General features: G+C 33.5%; 1 protein-coding gene across 3 annotated transcripts in view; it reads left to right on the forward strand.

The window, feature by feature from the left end:
• LOC145246071 (uncharacterized) overlaps positions 1–18,735 on the forward strand; it is a 114,186-nt gene that overhangs the window by 64,301 nt on the left and 31,150 nt on the right. Inside the window, exons 11-15 of one of the 3 annotated variants that reach the window (XM_080107918.1) lie at positions 3,651–3,828; positions 5,337–5,477; positions 10,405–10,495; positions 13,866–13,938; positions 17,583–17,699. In XM_080107918.1, coding sequence (XP_079964044.1) covers positions 3,651–3,828; positions 5,337–5,477; positions 10,405–10,495; positions 13,866–13,938; positions 17,583–17,699 — 600 coding nt within the window. Of the gene's footprint in view, positions 1–3,650; positions 3,829–5,333; positions 5,478–10,404; positions 10,496–13,865; positions 13,939–17,582; positions 17,700–18,735 lie in introns of all 3 variants that reach the window. The other 2 variants (XM_080107917.1, XM_080107919.1) reach the window with 2 other exon arrangements.

Here is an 18,735-nt window from a genome sequence, read left to right on the forward strand (position 1 = left end):
TGCCTGCTGGTTGTTTTACAAAAACGTATAGTTTTAAATTACTCCATGACATAAGGACCATTTTAAAAACAACAACAAAAGAAATTATTTACTTGCAGGATTCATTTGCTCCATGTAAGTGTTCTTTATTACAACAGGGACACATAAGAAAATGAATGGTTTCCTTAGGTTTAGAAGTACAAAAGAAACATCGTACTTTACTGATGGATTACTACTTATCAAGGCTCAGGGGCCACTCAAGGATAAGAGTCAAAGCAATTTTCAGTTTGATGATGAATGCCACCACAAGATTGGAATTAAATGGGTTGACTAGGAAGAAGATTATGTAAGACATTTATTATTCATGAGGATGGCTCGACAAGTATTTGTTTGCATCAAACTTGGAGATGCCCGTGCTACATTCAGTTGTGAAGCAGCCTCATCGTATTTTATTTCATAGATTGGATATTCTAGGAAAGAAACTTTTCATGTTTAGTTTTAAAATTTTTTTGTCTCTGCACTTTCACCCCAAACAACACACAGTGCCACTTAGGGGAGGGGGGCTACTATCTGGGACATAAATTGCAGGGATACTATCTAGGGAGTTGAGCTGCAAAATGTCTGTTTACATTACACTTGAACTTCTGCATATCAGTACAGTCGGGAAAGCAGGAACCCGGAAGGGAATACCAAAGTCCTAGCAGTTCTAGGGAAGAAACTATTAGAGTAGGAGGCTTACTTGTATCTGGGGATCGCTGCTGTGTAGGGATGGGATTTTGTTGCTTGTCGGGTTTGTCGGGGGTATTTATGTCGAGGCGGGGGGGGGGACAAGGGCTTGTAGTTTGTTAGAGCATCTACCATGAAAATACTTGTAAAACAGACAGAGGGATGCAACGTTTCGTCAGTGGCAGTTTTGTTTTTGCTGCAGAGAGGTAGAAAGAAAAGTTAATTTTTGTGGTTGTAGCTAGATGAGTTCTTGCTGTAAATGTTTTTCAGGAGGTTGGACCAGAGACGGGTTCTTTGTCGCACACTTCCTATAAACAAAATTCACACTAGTTAACTACTGACATAGGTCTCTAATCTGTAACACTGTTGAGAAAGGTATGAACTTGGAATTTCTCTCGGCTGTTGGTAAGTGAGCACCTTGTGTTCAATGAAACGTTTATAAAAATGTAGTGTACTTGTGCCCTACTTCCCGGTCCTTACTGATAAGACGATTCGGTTCCATATATTGCCACTCTCTCCATGTTGCTTTTGATAGTGTGCAATCCGTTCAGCTCTGCTCTCCAAAGTCCGCATCACTGGAAAGGAGAGGTCATTTCAAAACAAAGGAAGAGAAGAAAGACAACTTGAAAACTCAGCTTGTTGTATAACGAAAACAAGATAATTATTCAGTAGTTTCAAATTCTGACCGCTTTTGACTCCAGATACAAATACTCAGGGGCTGGTGGCTTTTGTTAATAAAGTCGGAGCGACCAACACGAAGTCTTAGGGGCCTGTCTTGTCACAGTGTAGACTCAGTGGTTTGGAGCAGGGAGAGACCCAAGTGAAATGTGCTTTCTCTCAGAGGTTTGAGTCTTCCGGCAGTTGGACAGAGGTGTCCTTGAGGCTATTGTTGCCTCTCATTATATTCAGAACCAGGTAGCTTAACCCTGCCTCCCTGATCAATAGAACTTTATTTCATGGACCAATCTCAAAAAGGATTATTTCTCAAGATTTTGAGGAACTTTTCCCATTTTTCTCCTCCTCCCTCCATCTGCACTTCTCATCATCACTAAAGTGGGATAGCTTCGGTGCCCCCCCCCCACTCCTGTTATCTTTACTTTTTCTTCTTTCACCATCAGTTGTGTAATGCTCTTCCTATATAAGGCACCATAACAAAATCGGTTATCTAGATGACTGCTTTTCCAAAAGGGCTTCACTACCTACTTGATTTTCTGGTGGTCTCTCAAATAAAACTTAAGTATCAATTTTCACCGCCTGGAAAATATTTGAAGGATTTCCACTTAAATCCTTCAAATATCCAGCTTGTATGTGTGTGTGTGGGGGGGGGGGATCATTTTGATTATCTGTTAACACAGATTTCTTTTTTCTATCATCATCACCACCACCACCATCATCATCACTGTTACATCTAACAATGTGAAATCTCCTGAACTCGTGTCAAAAGGACTACTCAGTAAATCAACCACTTCTCAACCCAACAGCAAGACTATTCGGCATTGCCTGGTGCACCATCTGGTTACATACTTAGCATTAAATAATTGAAAAAAATTTTGTGTTTTCATCATTCGGACTACCATTCTTATTTGGGATGTTATTCTCACAATATTTTGGTTGATGTAACCTCCAACCTTCTTTAGGAACGTCTTGTCCAGTCATGGCTGATAAAATAAGAATAAGGTATCCCTGTGGATTAAATAAAGGCTTTTGTTTGAAATTCTGTATGGATTCTTGGGTTCGACCAGACACATTTGGAGAAAGTTGGAGGTTACATTGACCAAAACATGAGAACATCTAAAATAAGAACCATAGTCTAAATAATAAAATAAGAACCATAGTCTAAATAATAAAATAAGAACCATAGTCTAAATAATAAAAATAACCATAGTCTAAATAATAAAAATAAGAACCATAGTCTAAATAATAAAAATAAGAACCATAGTCTAAATAATAAAAATAAGAACCATAGTCTAAATAATAAAAATAAGAACCATAGTCTAAATAATAAAAATAAGAACCATAGTCTAAATAATAAAAATAAGAACCATAGTCTAAATAATAAAAATAAGAACCATAGTCTAAATAATAAAAATAAGAAACATAGTCTAAATAATAAAAATAAGAACCATAGTCTAAATAATAAAAATAAGAACCATAGTCTAAATAATAAAAATAAGAACCATAGTCTAAATAATAAAAATAAGAACCATAGTCTAAATAATAAAAATAAGAACCATAGTCTAAATAATAAAAATAAGAACCATAGTCTAAATAATAAAAATAAGAACCATAGTCTAAATAATAAAAATAAGAACCATAGTCTAAATAATAAAAATAAGAACCATAGTCTAAATAATAAAAATAAGAACCATAGTCTAAATAATAAAATAAGAACCATAGTCTAAATAATAAAATAAGAACCATAGTCTAAATAATAAAAATAAGAACCATAGTCTAAATAATAAAATAAGAACCATAGTCTAAATAATAAAAATAAGAACCATAGTCTAAATAATAAAATAAGAACCATAGTCTAAATAATAAAATAAGAACCATAGTCTAAATAATAAAATAAGAACCATAGTCTAAATAATAAAATAAGAACCATAGTCTAAATAATAAAAATAAGAACCATAGTCTAAATAATAAAAATAAGAACCATAGTCTAAATAATAAAAATAAGAACCATAGTCTAAATAATAAAAATAAGAACCATAGTCTAAATAATAAAAATAAGAACCATAGTCTAAATAATAAAAATAAGAACCATAGTCTAAATAATAAAAATAAGAACCATAGTCTAAATAATAAAAATAAGAACCATAGTCTAAATAATAAAATCCTCACCTCAAAGAATTTCTAAACCCAACAAAAAGAGTTGATATACCATAAAACGGAAACCATAGCAACCCTGTTCATTTAACAGCCCACTTTTTTTTGTCTTATAGCTTCTGCTCCCAGTAAACAGTCCAACCGTAGTAATCAGGGAACGTCCACCGGTAAAAAATGTACAGTCCCTCCTGGTTTCCGGCCGCTGGGTTGCAATAATCGCTATGACTTCTCTGCAGAAGATCTTCCAAAGGACAATTATAACAACAATATTGCTGCTGGCAAACTAACTGAAGAGTAAGTTTTAAATTTTAATTGTTTAAAAAAATAAAAATAAAAAGTATTTGAACTTCTTGTCTTTTTAATAAACATGATTGTGAAACTTGGATTTTATTGTAGAGTCAACACTGAATCATTAATTTAGAAAAAATTTTTAATTTTTTTTTTTTTATTTTTTATTTTTTTAAATTAATGTGTTCAACCCTCCTCCATTTTCCTGTCAACTTAGTTGTGAGTGCTTTTCATGTTGTGCAGGTATTAACAGTGTTGTTCAGCAAAGTTGGCATGTGTTTGTTGGGTTTTCTTAAAATTTGAACCCTTGATTGAAATAATAGTAAATGCTTTTATCATATTGACGTTGACAGAAATGTGTTGTCCAGAATTCACGCTATATTAAAAACAAAAATAAAGTAGTTTTATTTTTATAAAGAAAATCCGTTTTAAGTGTGATTAATGTGAATTTATAGGCAATCACAACATAAATTTTGCAAATTTGAATTATTTTGTGCTTTTTAGATTGTTTTCAAATTTTCATTTTTTTTTATTTAAACATAAAATTTCTTTATCAATTTATGTGATTTTTTTGGAATATGATATTTTCATTTCAACGGACAGATTTTTCTATATTTTTGTGTTTTTTTAATACGAGGGAGCCGGAATCTGGACAAGAATCCAGAAAAGTTTTTTCTTTTGTTTTTGGTTACTTGATCTCGGATTGGTTTCTTAGAGGGCTGAAGAATATAATTCTAAAAGTATGTAATCCTATAAAACAAACCTTCTTTTTCAAACCTCAGGAGTTCTTAATAGAAGAAAAATCTCATTTCTATCTGACCTTTATGTCAGAGCGGAAAGGGAGGGAGGTCTTCCATTTTGAAAAAAATGAGATAGGGAGTGTGAATACCTGCTTCAGAGAATTTCTCTGGAGCATTGTTCAGAGGAAATGCTAGCGTCATTCTTGTATAGCTGAGGAATATGTAATATGATATGCGAGATGGTGATATATTTATAATAATGGCATTCTCTGTGTAATATATGAAGATATTGGCTTCTTGACCTAAATTACACCAAACATTGATAGTTTTTTTTTCTTTTCCCTTTGCAAAACTCAATCATGTTCTGCAAAGTAAACACAATTTTTCTCTAGAAAACAACCAAATCAAACCAAACATCATGATTGAATGTTTTAAGATATAAAGAAAATTTTTGCTAAAATTACTGGATTCAACATTTCATAACCTGAGAAGGGCTTATGCGCCATACAACAAAACGTCAACCTCTAAAATATATAGTCATATCCGTATATTTCCTAAATAGTATAATCATAATAATGTATGTGTCGAATATATAAATATTTGAAGATAAAAATAAATATGTGAAGTAAATTTTTGCTGATATTTTCGTTTTATATATTTTTAGTTGCTAACATTAAAAAAAAATCCTTTCACTTTTTATTTGATGTTTTTTTTTTTCCTTGTTTTAATTTTTTTGCTATTGATTTTATGTTTTGTTGCCCCCTTATTCAGCAGTTCCCTTCAAACTCAGCCTCTTGAATCCACGGACAACAGGCTGCTGGGGACTATAAACTCTGTTCCTGTTCTTGCTACTTCATCAATGTTTCATGCCCCTGACAACCAAGTATGTTATCCACAGGAGGTAGAAATCCCAGGGTAGGTCAAATTAGTACTATTTTTTTTCTCTATAACTGAAAGGGGCTTTTAAAACTTGAGAAGCTAGTTCTAAAATACAATACAACCCAATTATGTAAATTTGATCTGATTTCTTTTCTTACTCAAAATTTGAAGGGAATTTTAACTATGATCAGAATTTGTGGGAATTTGAATCAAGATTTATGTATGATATTGTTTTATGGCATGTCAATGTATGATCATAGTTTTTGATGGAATTTGAACCATGATAATGATAAAAATTATTAAGGCAGTTACAACCTGATCAAAATTAAGACAAAGAACCATGGTCAAGATTATTGAAGCAATTGGAACCATGATCAAGATTATTTGGGGCAATTTTAATCCTTATCAGTATTGAGGCAATTTTAATCCATATCAATATTATTGGGGCAATTTTAGACCATATCAATATTATTGGGGCAATTTTAGACCTTATCAATATTATTGGGGCCATTTTAAACCTTATCAATATTATTGGGGCCATTTTAGACCATATCAATATTATTGGGGCAATTTAAGATTAAGGCAACTTGAACCTCAATCAAGCTTATTATAACAGTTTAAACTGGTCAAGCTTATTGAGGTAATTTGGACTTTGATCAAGATTATTGACATAACTTGGAGCCCAATCTATATTAATACCTTAATATACATCGGGCTCCAAATAACATTGATAATCTTTACTGGTGGTTCAAATTAACTCAATTAGCTTAAGCAGTTTAAATTGTTTGATCAGTGTTCAAATTGTTTAAATCTTAAATGAAGTCTAAATTACTCCAATAGTATTCATAAGGGTAAAGATTTGGCCCCCAATCAGGATTATTATGAGTTCTGATCAAGATTACCATGAGCCCAAAACATAATTATTCAGGTAATTTGAACCTTGATAAGGTTATTGTTGGGAATATTTGAGCCACTTCCCAGATTATTGGGGGGAAATATTTGAGCCACTGCTTAGATTATTTGGGGGAACATTTGAGCCACTGTTTAGATTGGTGGAAATATTTGAGTCCCAATCAAGATAAAATTCCTCCTTCAGTTTAGCTTTTTATTTTTGTTTTTCTTTAAAAGAATTCTGTTAATGTTTGTTCATTTTATTTTACTAAAAAGAATGTAAAAACAAAAAATTAACTTTATTTTTCATGTTGTTTAACGTCAGTTCTGACCAAAATTTAATATAACACATTTTAGATATTTGTCGAGTAAACTTATAACACAATGTGAAAAGAAAACATCATTTGTGTTTTTATTGATTAATATAAGAGCAAGTATATCATGATGAATCAAACCAAGCAATATGCGACTAAAAATGGCAACTACCCTCTTATAAAAAAAAACTATATATAATATATAATGCTAAAAATCTGTATTAATTCAGTTTCATATATTGAATGCTGCAGTAATGGATAAGAAAGACTTGTACAGTTGTGAAAAGAAATAGAAGTACAAACGAGTAAGACACTTCTTTGAACAGCTGTGGTAAAAGCCAAGCCAGCTTTCCCTTTGAATGGCTGGTGTAAAGACCCCAAAAAGCGTACTCTTTGGACGGCTTTTGTAAAACAAAAAAAAAAAACATAAATAAGCTCCTTCTTTCAGCTATTATGCAACAAACCATGGCATAATGAACAAAGTAAGTTGTAAATGACACTCTTCTGGAGTTTTAAGCTTTAATCCTCAATGAGGTTGATATGAAGAATGCAATTGTGAATTATTTAAAACTTCTACCTGATCATGGCTGACAAAACTAGAGTATGCTTCTCCCATGGATTAAATAAAGGGTTCCATTTGAAATTCTGTGCAGATTCCCAAGTTTGACAAGCTACACCTGAAGAAGGTTGGCGATTACATCGGCTGAAACGTTGTGAGGATAAGTTGAAATAAGAACAGTAGTTTAATCCAAATAATCTAAATTCTCATCTATGAAAATCATAATAAAGCAAGAATAATATAATTTTCACTTATATTAATAAAACAATTTAATTTTTTAATGTTTATTGCTAATTCATGAAAAACTTTATTCAATCCGCTTAAAAATTTGTTAAAGTTTATAGAAGAATATCAGGTTTTTTTTTTTTTTTTTTTTTTTTTTTTACACAGAAAGTAGATAATACAGTGGATGTGTTATCGGCAGCTCCAGTAACTCTCGCTTCATCTATTTTGTCATTCAGTCCTCATTCAATGAGTGATTTTTCTGACAAAGGGTGAAGAAAAAGCTGCTTAAAGGTCGGTAGTACTTGGTGACCAGTAGTCTGAGATGTCGGAAATTTTTCTGTCTTTGTCTGTCCTTGTGGCCATGTCACTAGTAAGGATGCTGGAGGTAAACGTTTGTCTGGGCTGACGTTATCCGCCTGATAGTCAGGGACCCGAACCTTGGATTAACCACTAAGGAGGCTGTCCTATCAGCAGGCGCAAAGTACTGGGACTGCTGTATTGCCATTTGGTGAGTGGATCTGGACCATGCAGTAGTCTCTGGTGGGGCCTCTCGATGCCATACTAGTGGGTAATTGTTACGGCTTTACCTTTTCGTGTGCTACAAAAAAAAACTTTCCTGTCTTTTTCTCTCTTACTTTCCCTCTCTGTACTGCTCTAACCAAGTATGCCGACCTATTCCACAAATCCCCAAACCTCAACATGAAATATATCCAGAATAAAAACTCGATTAAACCTAGAACCCCATCTTTCAACGTAGACCCCTACTACCAGGTCTCCTTCTCCAACATCAGGGGTCTACGTTCCAACCTTCCAGAGGTTGAAACCCAATTACAGAAGACGAAACCGGACATATTATTTCTAAGTGATGTCTTCAAGTCCAATGTTAACAAATTCCTAATGAACTGCCCCCTTAAGTAAACACTTCAGCAAATCTCCTCACTAACTTAATGTACTTGCAATAACCCTTATCCCTGAGTGGCTTCCGGGCCTTGATAAGTGGTGATCACTGTGTAAAAAAAAAAAAAAAGGTCATCACAAAATGCCAGAAATGAAAATATGTTCGTGTTGAAGGAAAAAAAAAACCCCAATTAATAAACAAAATTTTTTATAGTAAATCTTACTTTTGCACATACACTTAGATAAATATTTTTCCTAATATTAACATATGCTTATTTATATTTACAGATAAGAATAGTGCTGAAATAGCTTAGAGTATCTCATTATAAAATTGCATCTAACAATATTGAAGCATACCACGAACTAAAGGAACATCAGCATTATCAGAATTTCTGCAAAGACAAATCATGGGTCAACATGAAGGGGTTTTAGTCAATGCAAAATAGCAGGAAATCTTTCAATACTCCGTTTCTACTGTTAATAGAGTGATCATACAATTCATAAGAGAGGACAAAGAGTGCACGAAACCTCGTCCAGGTGGCTTTGGCCCCTCTGAAAGAACCTTGTGTCTTGTGAAAAATGTTGAAGATGATCCTCGGTGCAAAGCTTCTGACATTGCAACACAAGCTGGTGTCAATCCCAAAACAGCTGTCAGGTATCTTTACAAGCTGGTCTACTATGGTAAGACTGCGAGAAGGCAACCTCTTCTTCGTCCTTCTGATATTAAGCGCAGAAAAGATTAAGCTTGTGAGATGGTGGAGAGACCTATGACCTTTTGGGCCAATGTCATTTTCTCTGATGAGTCACGATTTGCATTATTTCCTGACGGAGGTAGGGTATGGGCATGAAGGCTCTCTCAGAAAGAGTTTGACTTAAAAAGAAACATCAGTTCTGCTAAATGTGTTTCAATATTACATGAAGGACTCCTACCAATATTCTGACATGGTAAAACGAACCAAGTTAACTTCCTATTTATGGAAGATGGAGCTCCTTGTCACTCTGCTAGGGCAACACAACATTGGTTGAGCCAAAATGGGATTAATAAACTCCCATGACCAAGTGAGTCCCTGGATATGAACCCAATTGAAAACATTTGGGGCATATTAGACCGGAACCTTCGCAAAAAAAAAAAAAAAGGATCCATCTTTCTAAGTCTGAACTTTTAGCACTGTTGCATCAGAAATGGCAAGAAATTCAAGATGATATTCGTTAACTGATCGATGCCATGCCTAGAAGGGTCCTTGCATTAAAAACAGCAAAGGGAATGTCAACCAAGTATTAGTTATTGAAATAAACTGTTTCTATGGGTGTCTATTCTTTTGTCATGTCTGTGATTATCTAATGTGTGTGACCATGTTCTATAACATATTTTGAGGAAAGACCTATTAAATGGTAGGTGTTTCAAATCTCTTAAAGTCTGTGTGGACTGGTAATGTTGTTTTATAGTTATACTGCAGCAAATTTTTAAAGCTTGTTAGCGTTTGTTTCCTCTGTCGTTTTGCATAAGCTATTTAGCAGATATAGAGAGTGAATGACCTGATTAAGTGACAAAAACAGGATTTTTTTTTATTTTTATTTATTGAGATTGTCGGACTGACTTCCTCATCTTGGTTGTTATAGTCACAACGTTTCGGCCGTTTTGCCCTCCGGCCTTCATCAGGTGTTTTGTATCGAACTGGGGAACCGTTTGTTAGGAGTCTCGAACCCAACCCTTTATTATTATTACGGGGGTACCGTGTTCGGACTCCAGCTAGGCTCTGGGACATGGTTGCTGAGTACACGTTACTCATAGTAATCGTTTTGTGTGGCACTCTTTGTTCCTATTTACTTGTTTTTAATATGGACAACATCCAACTCCCCAAAAAGAGGCACTCTGGAGTGGAACAAAAATAAAAATTTCCTCAGTCTGTAACTGAAACAATGTCGCAGTTCTCAAAGATATCTATACTTTATATTCTCATATTTTTCTGTTCTGAAAATTGTAAAAACATGTAATACAAGTAAATATATATACGTACTTAGTCTACGTTTTTGTTTGTATTTATGTTTACTGTGAAAGTATTTTTTGTTTCTTCAGGTGCAATCCGTATCTTCCGGGATATAGTTCTTCAATGTCACCACCACCTTCTAATTCAGTATTAGCAAATTTTAAGAGAAAACTCTCACGGGTAAGTTTTTAAGTAATTTGATTTTTTTTTTTTTTTTTTTTTTTTATGAACTAGTATCAATAGATTTGTCTGTGTAAAATTTAAAATAGAATTTAAGTGTAAGTCCAGAATTCAACCTAATTAAAAAGAAAAAAAAAATTAATAAATTTTAATATGTACATAGCCATCATGGAATGAAAATGTCATTTAAAAAAAAAAAAAATAATAATAAAAAAATAAAAAAATCATGTAAATTGATCAAGTAGTCTTTTTTTAACTAAGAAAATGAAATTTTATGACAGAGAGACTTGTTTTCATTGGCCATATTGGATATAGGGGAAACAACTCCATCTGAACTACCGAGATTTTAAAATCAGCTTTCTAATGACTACAATATATTACTAATCGCTAAAAATCGTAAAAAGATGATTTTCTATTTAGAAAAAAAAACAAACAACCTATTTGAAGAATTTGTGATTTTTGGAATACAACATTTTCATTTCATAAAGGGTACATACATCATTTTCTGTATTTTTTTTTAATTAGGTTGAATTCTGGACAAAAAGCAAGAATTATCTTTTCCCTGTATTTAGTCATAAATTCTGACCCTCTTGAATGGTGGATGTAAAAAAAAAAAAAAAAAAAGTGAAAAGCGGACAAACAATTTTTATTGCTATTATATAGATTTACTAGCAGGCCACCCGGCGTTGCCCGGTCGTACAATGCGCTTAAATATTTTAATTCATACAGAAACTGAGACGTGACAAGCAAGTATTATATTTTTTCTAAATGGTCCACTTCTTGTAAGTAAAAAAAAAAAAAAATGTCGAGCTGAAACCAAAACCTAAAGACAGTGAGTCAAGTATAACCATTCAGCCATATGACACACTCTTTAAGAAGTGTTTTCAAACCGACTTATACTTAACAAGGAATCTGTAATGTGCACCATTCACACATGCGCAATCGTGAACCAGTTAACAAACAGAAAAGTCCGATAACTCCCACATACAAATTTTTCAGTTTTGACCCCCTAGCAGCCCTTTTTTCTGGATGAAAACATATTAAAAAGTTTTCCACGCGTCTGAATAACCTATATACCAAATTTCAAGTCTGTAGATTAAAAATTTGTTGAGTATATAGGTTGAGAAGTGTCCTCACGCACACATATTCTCATTCTTTGTAAGTTAATTCTTTTGCCATTATTTCTGAATTTGTCCACTCTTGCTTCATGCCAAATTCAGCGTGATGCTATTAAGTAGTTTTCAAGCCTCTAGTTGACCAACAGACAAAATAATACTCACTTATTGTTGCACTATTTTTTATTTATAATGGGCTATGATCCCATACAGTCAGGCGATTCTATTTATAAACGATGCTGCTAGGAACTGACGAATCGAATTAATTCACTTACTGCTACCAACTAATCAGAAACCAGAATTGCTCCATAAATCTGGCATCAATTGAAATGAATGGCTCTCGTCTTCAGGAGGCCTCAAGTTTTGACAAGCTTCTGGGCTTGACAATTACTCCTGATCTGAAATGGAACACGTACATTAAATCTGTTGCCAAGGCCGCTGGAAAAATGGTGGGATCTTTCTATCGATCCAGTAGATATCTCACTGCTGATGCAATCCTCTATCTATATAAGAGCCAGGTACGTCCAAGGACGGAATACTGTTGCCACATCTGGGCAGAAGCAGCTAGAAAGGACTTGTCCTGCCTTGATAGTTAAAAATAGACTTCGTAGCCTTGTGGGAGATGTTCTTTTCTCTTCCCTGCAACCTCTTTCTCACAGAAGAGACGTTGCGAGTTTGTCTCTGATGTATCGTTATTTTCATGGAAAGTGTTTAACTGAGCTTCAATCTATGGTCCCCCCTCGCCAAACTTTCACAAGAAACACTCGTCTAGCTGTAAACACTATCAATAATTCCCCCCACTCTTTATCTGTGCCTAAACCTAAACGTAGATCCCATGAACAAAGCTTCTTTCTTAGAACTGCACGCCTGTGGAATTGTCTTCCGTTTTCCTGCTTTCCAGCTGACTAAAATATGGTTGTGTTCAAGTCTAACGTAAACAAGTTCTTGATGAGCCGTTCCATATAAGTTAACAAATTTACCGAATTTTCATTACTAATGATTACTATATTTTCCAATTTCTACTGTACACTCTTTAACCCTTATCCTTGAGTGACCTCTTGGCCTTGATAATGTGGTGATGCCTATGTAAAAAAAAAAAAAAAAAAAAAAAATTAAACCTTTTCTGTAGCAATTTTGCATGTTTTTTCCGTCTTGACACAGTAAGAATCTTTTGCTCTGTGGAACTGTCTACTGCAAACCAGTCACCTCTCAAGAACCCTCGGAAACTGTTCTGAAACTAAACATGGCTTATACTTCTAGACTTATAGACATATATATTTATTTGCTTGCTAAATTTTTGTTTGGATATTTATGAATGGGGAGGTGGTGTTAACATATCGTAACTATTAATGCATTGCAGAAGATTATGTCCGAAGAGGAATATGTGTGTAGCACATGAATGACAAAGTATTGAAAGAAATGAAAATAATTATAGTTGACTTGACATAAACATTTTATTTACAAGGAAGCAATACATAGAATGATACGAATGACATCAATCAGTCTTAGTCCGATATTATTTGAGTTTGTGTGTCACAACTATCATGGACAAAAGTAATACATCTCCATCTCATTTATCAGGATTTAAAGTCATCCTTTTGCCAGCATCTGTATTTTCTGATTCTTGTGTCAGAGGTAAAGGGGAGGAGGTAACTCTGCCTGAAACAGAAAAGGAGTTAGTTCCCCTTGATTGTAGTTTAATCGTCTTAATACTGTTACATGATAAGGGCTGTCCCCTTTTCATGTAAGTATAAAAATAGAGAGTCAGAGGGAGTTTGAGGACGACAGACGATAGTCTGCAGTTGGGATTCGAACGTCTAGAAGCGAGACGGTCACTTTTGAAACTTAGAATGTGAAGCTTTGAATTCTTGACTCAGAAAACCACGACCGGTCGGAAGAAGAAATAAACCCATCATGTGTTTTTATAAACGTCGTCTTTGTGTTGTAATTCTACCAAAAGGTAAAGTGAAAATTGTTATATATGTCTTGTATATCATGTGTTTTAAAATGTATTTACATACATGTCTCGACATCTCATATCTATAATGTGAACACTAAGACTGTCTGAACACTGTTTCCTCACTCTAAGAGCTTCTATTACACTTCTAAGTATGTACATTTTATATATATGAATCTCCTCATAACACGAACAATCTCTCTTACAACATCTCTCTCTCTAAGACTCACTCTTAATAAGACTCCTAAATATAACAATACTGAAAAAAAAAACCCTTAAATTTTAAATTTAATTTCAGATTTTGCCGGCCAGTTCTAATGTAGATTGGTCGATGTTTTCTTGGCAGTTGGATAATCTTTTTCATGATTTTGGTAAGTTAAGATATTTTGCAACCTTTTTTTTTTAATTTTTATATTTACTAAAAAATTTTTTTAAATCTTGCATATTCATATTAAGAATGCAACTACTCTCTTCTTAGTGAGATTCAGCTTTTTTTAGTCCAGAAAAATCACCACACATGGATGCGAGTTCTTCAGTTTTTTGTTTGAAATGCTAGAACCTTACCTCCTTATTTTTTAATTTTTTTTTTTTTGTTACTATTTGGTTAGATTTTACAGCTTTCTCTTTTTCTTCCTCTCTCTTGCTTTACCTTTCTCTCTTCTTCCTCTTTCAATGTTTTCATTAATGAACGATCAATGAAAAATCTTTGTCCATATATGCGTCGGGTGTTTATATGTGCTCGTCTTTTTATTCTCTCCATTATTGCTTCTTTTCATCCTCATCATTTCATGATCGGAATTTTGACTCATGGTTGTCGTTTGCCTTGTCTGTTTAACTTGGACGTATAAAATTTTTCATGCATGAAAGACACAAGGAGACGTTTGAGAGTTTCCATATATGGATTTATTTGGAGAGAATTTACTCGGGAGAAAGAGAGCGACTAATGTTATCTTGTCATTATTTACTTAATTTCTTGTTAACTTGAGAAATGAGTGACATAGACGCACATACATTGATAGTGTTAAAATTATCAGTTTGCTACATTATTAGGTTGTGTCTTGTTCGCATGGCTTCCCGGCATTTTAAAAATATGACGTCATTCGTGATCATTTTGACCTCTGTTTACCCTGCCTTGTCCTTACGTCACCCATCTCTAAGTACGATTCTGTTTGCAGTTTAAGGCCATTCTGACATGTACTAATGGGACCCTTGTCAAAATTCACACTAGCTAACTTAATTGCTACTGACATAGGATCTCAGATATGTAACACACATTCTCTTCACGAGATTGCCTTCCTTTTCCCTCTTTATAACAGTTCTTTCTGAAAACTGAAAATGTTCATTTTACTGTGACAGTTGAAATTTCAAAGAATTCATAATGGATCTAGCCAGCCATTGTTTGTGGCAAAACTTAAGTAGGTCATAACTGTAACAGTGTACGGATATGCGTATGAAAATGCAGAGCTGTGTGCAAAATGAGGTTATTGTAAGACCCCTATACTAATGATTACTACAATACTATCTCATTGATTACTGTACATGCAATAACCCTTATCTCTGAGTGGCCTTCGGGCCTTGATAAGTGGTGACCCCCATGTAAAAAAAAAAAAAAGAAAAGAAAAAGACTAAAGAGAACGTGTGCACAGGTAGATGACCACGTTCAAGAAGACAGGGTTTAGAGAGAAGGGGCATGATCATGATTTATTTGGGAAAGCACCCAGAAATAAATGTTGTTACGAAAAGAAAGGAGTCTAGTTATTACTTATCTTATGTTTCTTTGCGACTGAATCTACGTATTGGGTCTGAAGTGTCTACATGTTAACACATGTGTAATGTTACATAACCACCACAGAGAACGTCATTACCCCCCCCCCTCCCCCAAACCCCAAAGGCATACTAACTTTTTTTTTGAGTGGACAAATCAAATTTTGGATGGTTCATCTCAGATCATGCCACCCCATCTCTCTTCTCTTAACCAAATATTTCTCATTCACAGCAAGTCTGCAATTCGCATGCACTTCAAAGATGCAACTCGTAAACATGTCACCTAGTACATGTTTGCATAGGGAACTTAAATGACCTTTGTTTCATTAAAGAATAATTTCCTGTGTCTTTCCTCTTACATGCATACTGTGCCTTTCTTTTGAATTTTGTATTTTTTTTTTTTGTAGTGAAGGGTACTTATCCAGAGAATTCCTTCTATAATAAAAAAATAAAGAAAAATCTGTATGATATATGTAACCGTCATGAATCAAATTTTATGAATAACACAAGAGCAGCTGTCTTGCCCGCCATTTTGAAACACTCTTAAAAAAAAAAACTCAACAATAATTCAAACTTGCCAGATTTATGTTGTAATGCCTATGAATTCCCATTAATTGATTAAAAATGATTTTTTTTATGAAAATAAAACTACTTAATTTACGTGAGTTTTGGAATATGATACTTTTGTTTTGTCACAGGCATGTACATCATATAGCTTTTTCTTAATTTTTTTTAATATAGGGGAATTCTGAACAAGAACAACTTTTACTTAAATTGCGAGAGACTCTTGTAGACATGAATCGGGTGGTTTTTTTTTTTTTTTTTTGTTTTCTTAATTCACCTTTTTTATAATTTTTTTTTTTTTTTTTTTTTTTTTAAATCTGATTTTCTCTCTTATGACAGTTTTCCCTGAAAACTAAAAATGCTAATTTTACCATGAAAGCAAAGACTTCAAACAATTCATTAAGAGGGTAGTGGAGTTAGATGACTTTTGTTTCATAAAAAAATAAATTCTTGTTCTTACTCCCTACTCATACCCTAACCCTAACTCCCTACCCATACCTACTTGGTGATTTCTCTTAATTTTGATGCCCTCTTTTTCTGGACACAGGGAGCCCAAAACCCCTTTTTTTAATGTCATCTTTTTTTGCCATTGAAATTGACTAAGCTGTTAATAACGAACTGAAAACCTTTGCATGCTATATTTGTAGCCAGTTCGTTCCACAGAAACACTTTCATCTAATCCACACCTGCCCTTGTGTCACACCTGAAGAGGAAGTAAATAAATATTCATATCCCTGTATACAAACGGGTCAATACTTATGAAATCGAAAAGGCCGTTCAAAAGTAAAGATCAATAAAATTATCAATTGAATGGAATGAGGAGAATTTGATTATTTAAAAATTAAATGCACAACAGCTCGCTAAGAAATTATTGACATCGGTCTTGAAAAACCCTCTGGTATTTTATTCCATGGATGGAAAGTTCTAGGAAAGAAACCATTTTTTTTTTTTTTTTTTTTTAACATTCATTTGACTTCTAGGTACACAAAGGAAAGTTCTTTGCAGTGGTTGTACCTATTTACTATGCCTCCCCACGGGACAGAGTTAGACACCAGGGTCGTTTTTTAACGTGGAGAAAAGGTACAAAAATAAAAATTGTCTCAGTCGTGAAGGATTTCTCCTCCACCGAAAGAGAACAAGAAATAGAAGTGCAGCATCTGAAGAACAGATACTACAGTTTGATCTTTGCAGTGGTTGTAGCTAGATGAGTTTTTGCTGTGAATATCTTATGACGGGAACGATAGATTGAAGCTCAGTCGAGCACATACTATTAAAATTATAGAATAGAGAATGGCTAACAACATATTTTCTCTGAGAAAGGGACTAGTGTAACTAACTGATCAGCTGACAGAGAAAGCGTGTATTTTAGTGTGTGTTTTAGCGTGTATTTTAGTGTGTTTTACGAATGTGATTGAGAAAGAGAATATCCATTAAAAATGATGCAAAAGAGAAGGACTAACAAATGGTGAAGTGATCATTGGCATTAAAAGAAATGTCAGAATTGAAAAATGTAATACGTGGAACTGATGGGAATAGAACAAAGTTGTAAATTTTTTTTTTGTGAGGCAACCGTGTTTACTCTGTAATTTGTCAACACTGCTGATATATTTTTTATGTTCTGTTATTTTTTTTTATTTTCCAGTCATTATATAGTGCTTTTTTTTTCTTTTTTTTTTTTATTTTTCAGATGGACGCATGTTGAAAGCAGAAAAATTAGAAGTTTTCTTTGAGAGTGTTTTTGAACGAGCCGTTTTGAATTCTGTCTATCTCTCCAGTGCGATTAGTGCAGTGTTTCTTCTCAAAGGTAACAAATGTTCAAAACTAAGGATGGGATGGTTCTAATATCTTTCCCGATTTCCAATACAATTAATGATTTTGATTCTTTTTAAATTTCTAAATATTTAGTCATAACTAAAAAAATTTTTTTTATTTTTTATTAGATTACCTTAAAAACTCATGCATATATTTTGGCAAATTCAAAAATACATTTGTGAGGTGGTTGATCTATAGTTTATTTTTATTAGTAGTATAAAAGCAAAAAAAATATTTGATTATTAGTACTAGCAATGGAAAATTACGTTTTCAGCAGAACCAAATAAAAAACAAAAAAACAACAACAATCAAAAGAATCGTCTTTAGCATCGGAAAAATGCTCCAATTTTTTCCAGTTCTGACACTACAAAATGTTCCAAAATTTTTTCCGGTTCTGACACTACAAAATGTTCCAAAATTTTTTCCAGTTCTGACACTACAAAATGTTCCAAAATTTTTTCCAGTTCTGACACTACAAAATGTTCCGAAATTTTTTCCAGTACCGATTAATTATACCAACACCATTCAAAACGTTTTTTTCACATCTTTTCATTTTTTATGCAATTTGTCAGATATATGTGGGTGGGGGGAAATGGATATCAACAAAAACAAATCAGCTGGATTGAGTACGAATCTAGTTAGAATTATGCCATTCGCCTACACTATCATACCATTAGGAAAGCTATAGATCAAATCAAATTTATTAACAAAAAATGGCAACGTTCAACAAGCTATGTAAAAAGACAGATACATCTACTAGCAGGCTGCAGAAAGCAAATATCATTTACCAAAAATCATGTAAATTGATCAAGTAATTCTCATTCTATTAGGAAAATTAAACTTTATAGCTAAACTACGAGTGACCATCTCATGATGCCATCTTGAAAACAATCTGAAAGAACAAGGGAGATAACTACGAGTAATTCAAACTTTCAAGATTTTAGGAAGCCATTCTTAGTATGAGGGGCATTGGATAACTTCAGATTTGCTTAAAAATGATTTTTCTTAATAAAAATAAAACTACTTGA

The sequence above is a fragment of the Euprymna scolopes genome, chromosome 23 (assembly GCF_053919585.1).
Source record: "Euprymna scolopes isolate OS-2025 chromosome 23, ASM5391958v1, whole genome shotgun sequence".
Classification (NCBI taxonomy): domain Eukaryota; kingdom Metazoa; phylum Mollusca; class Cephalopoda; order Sepiida; family Sepiolidae; genus Euprymna; species Euprymna scolopes.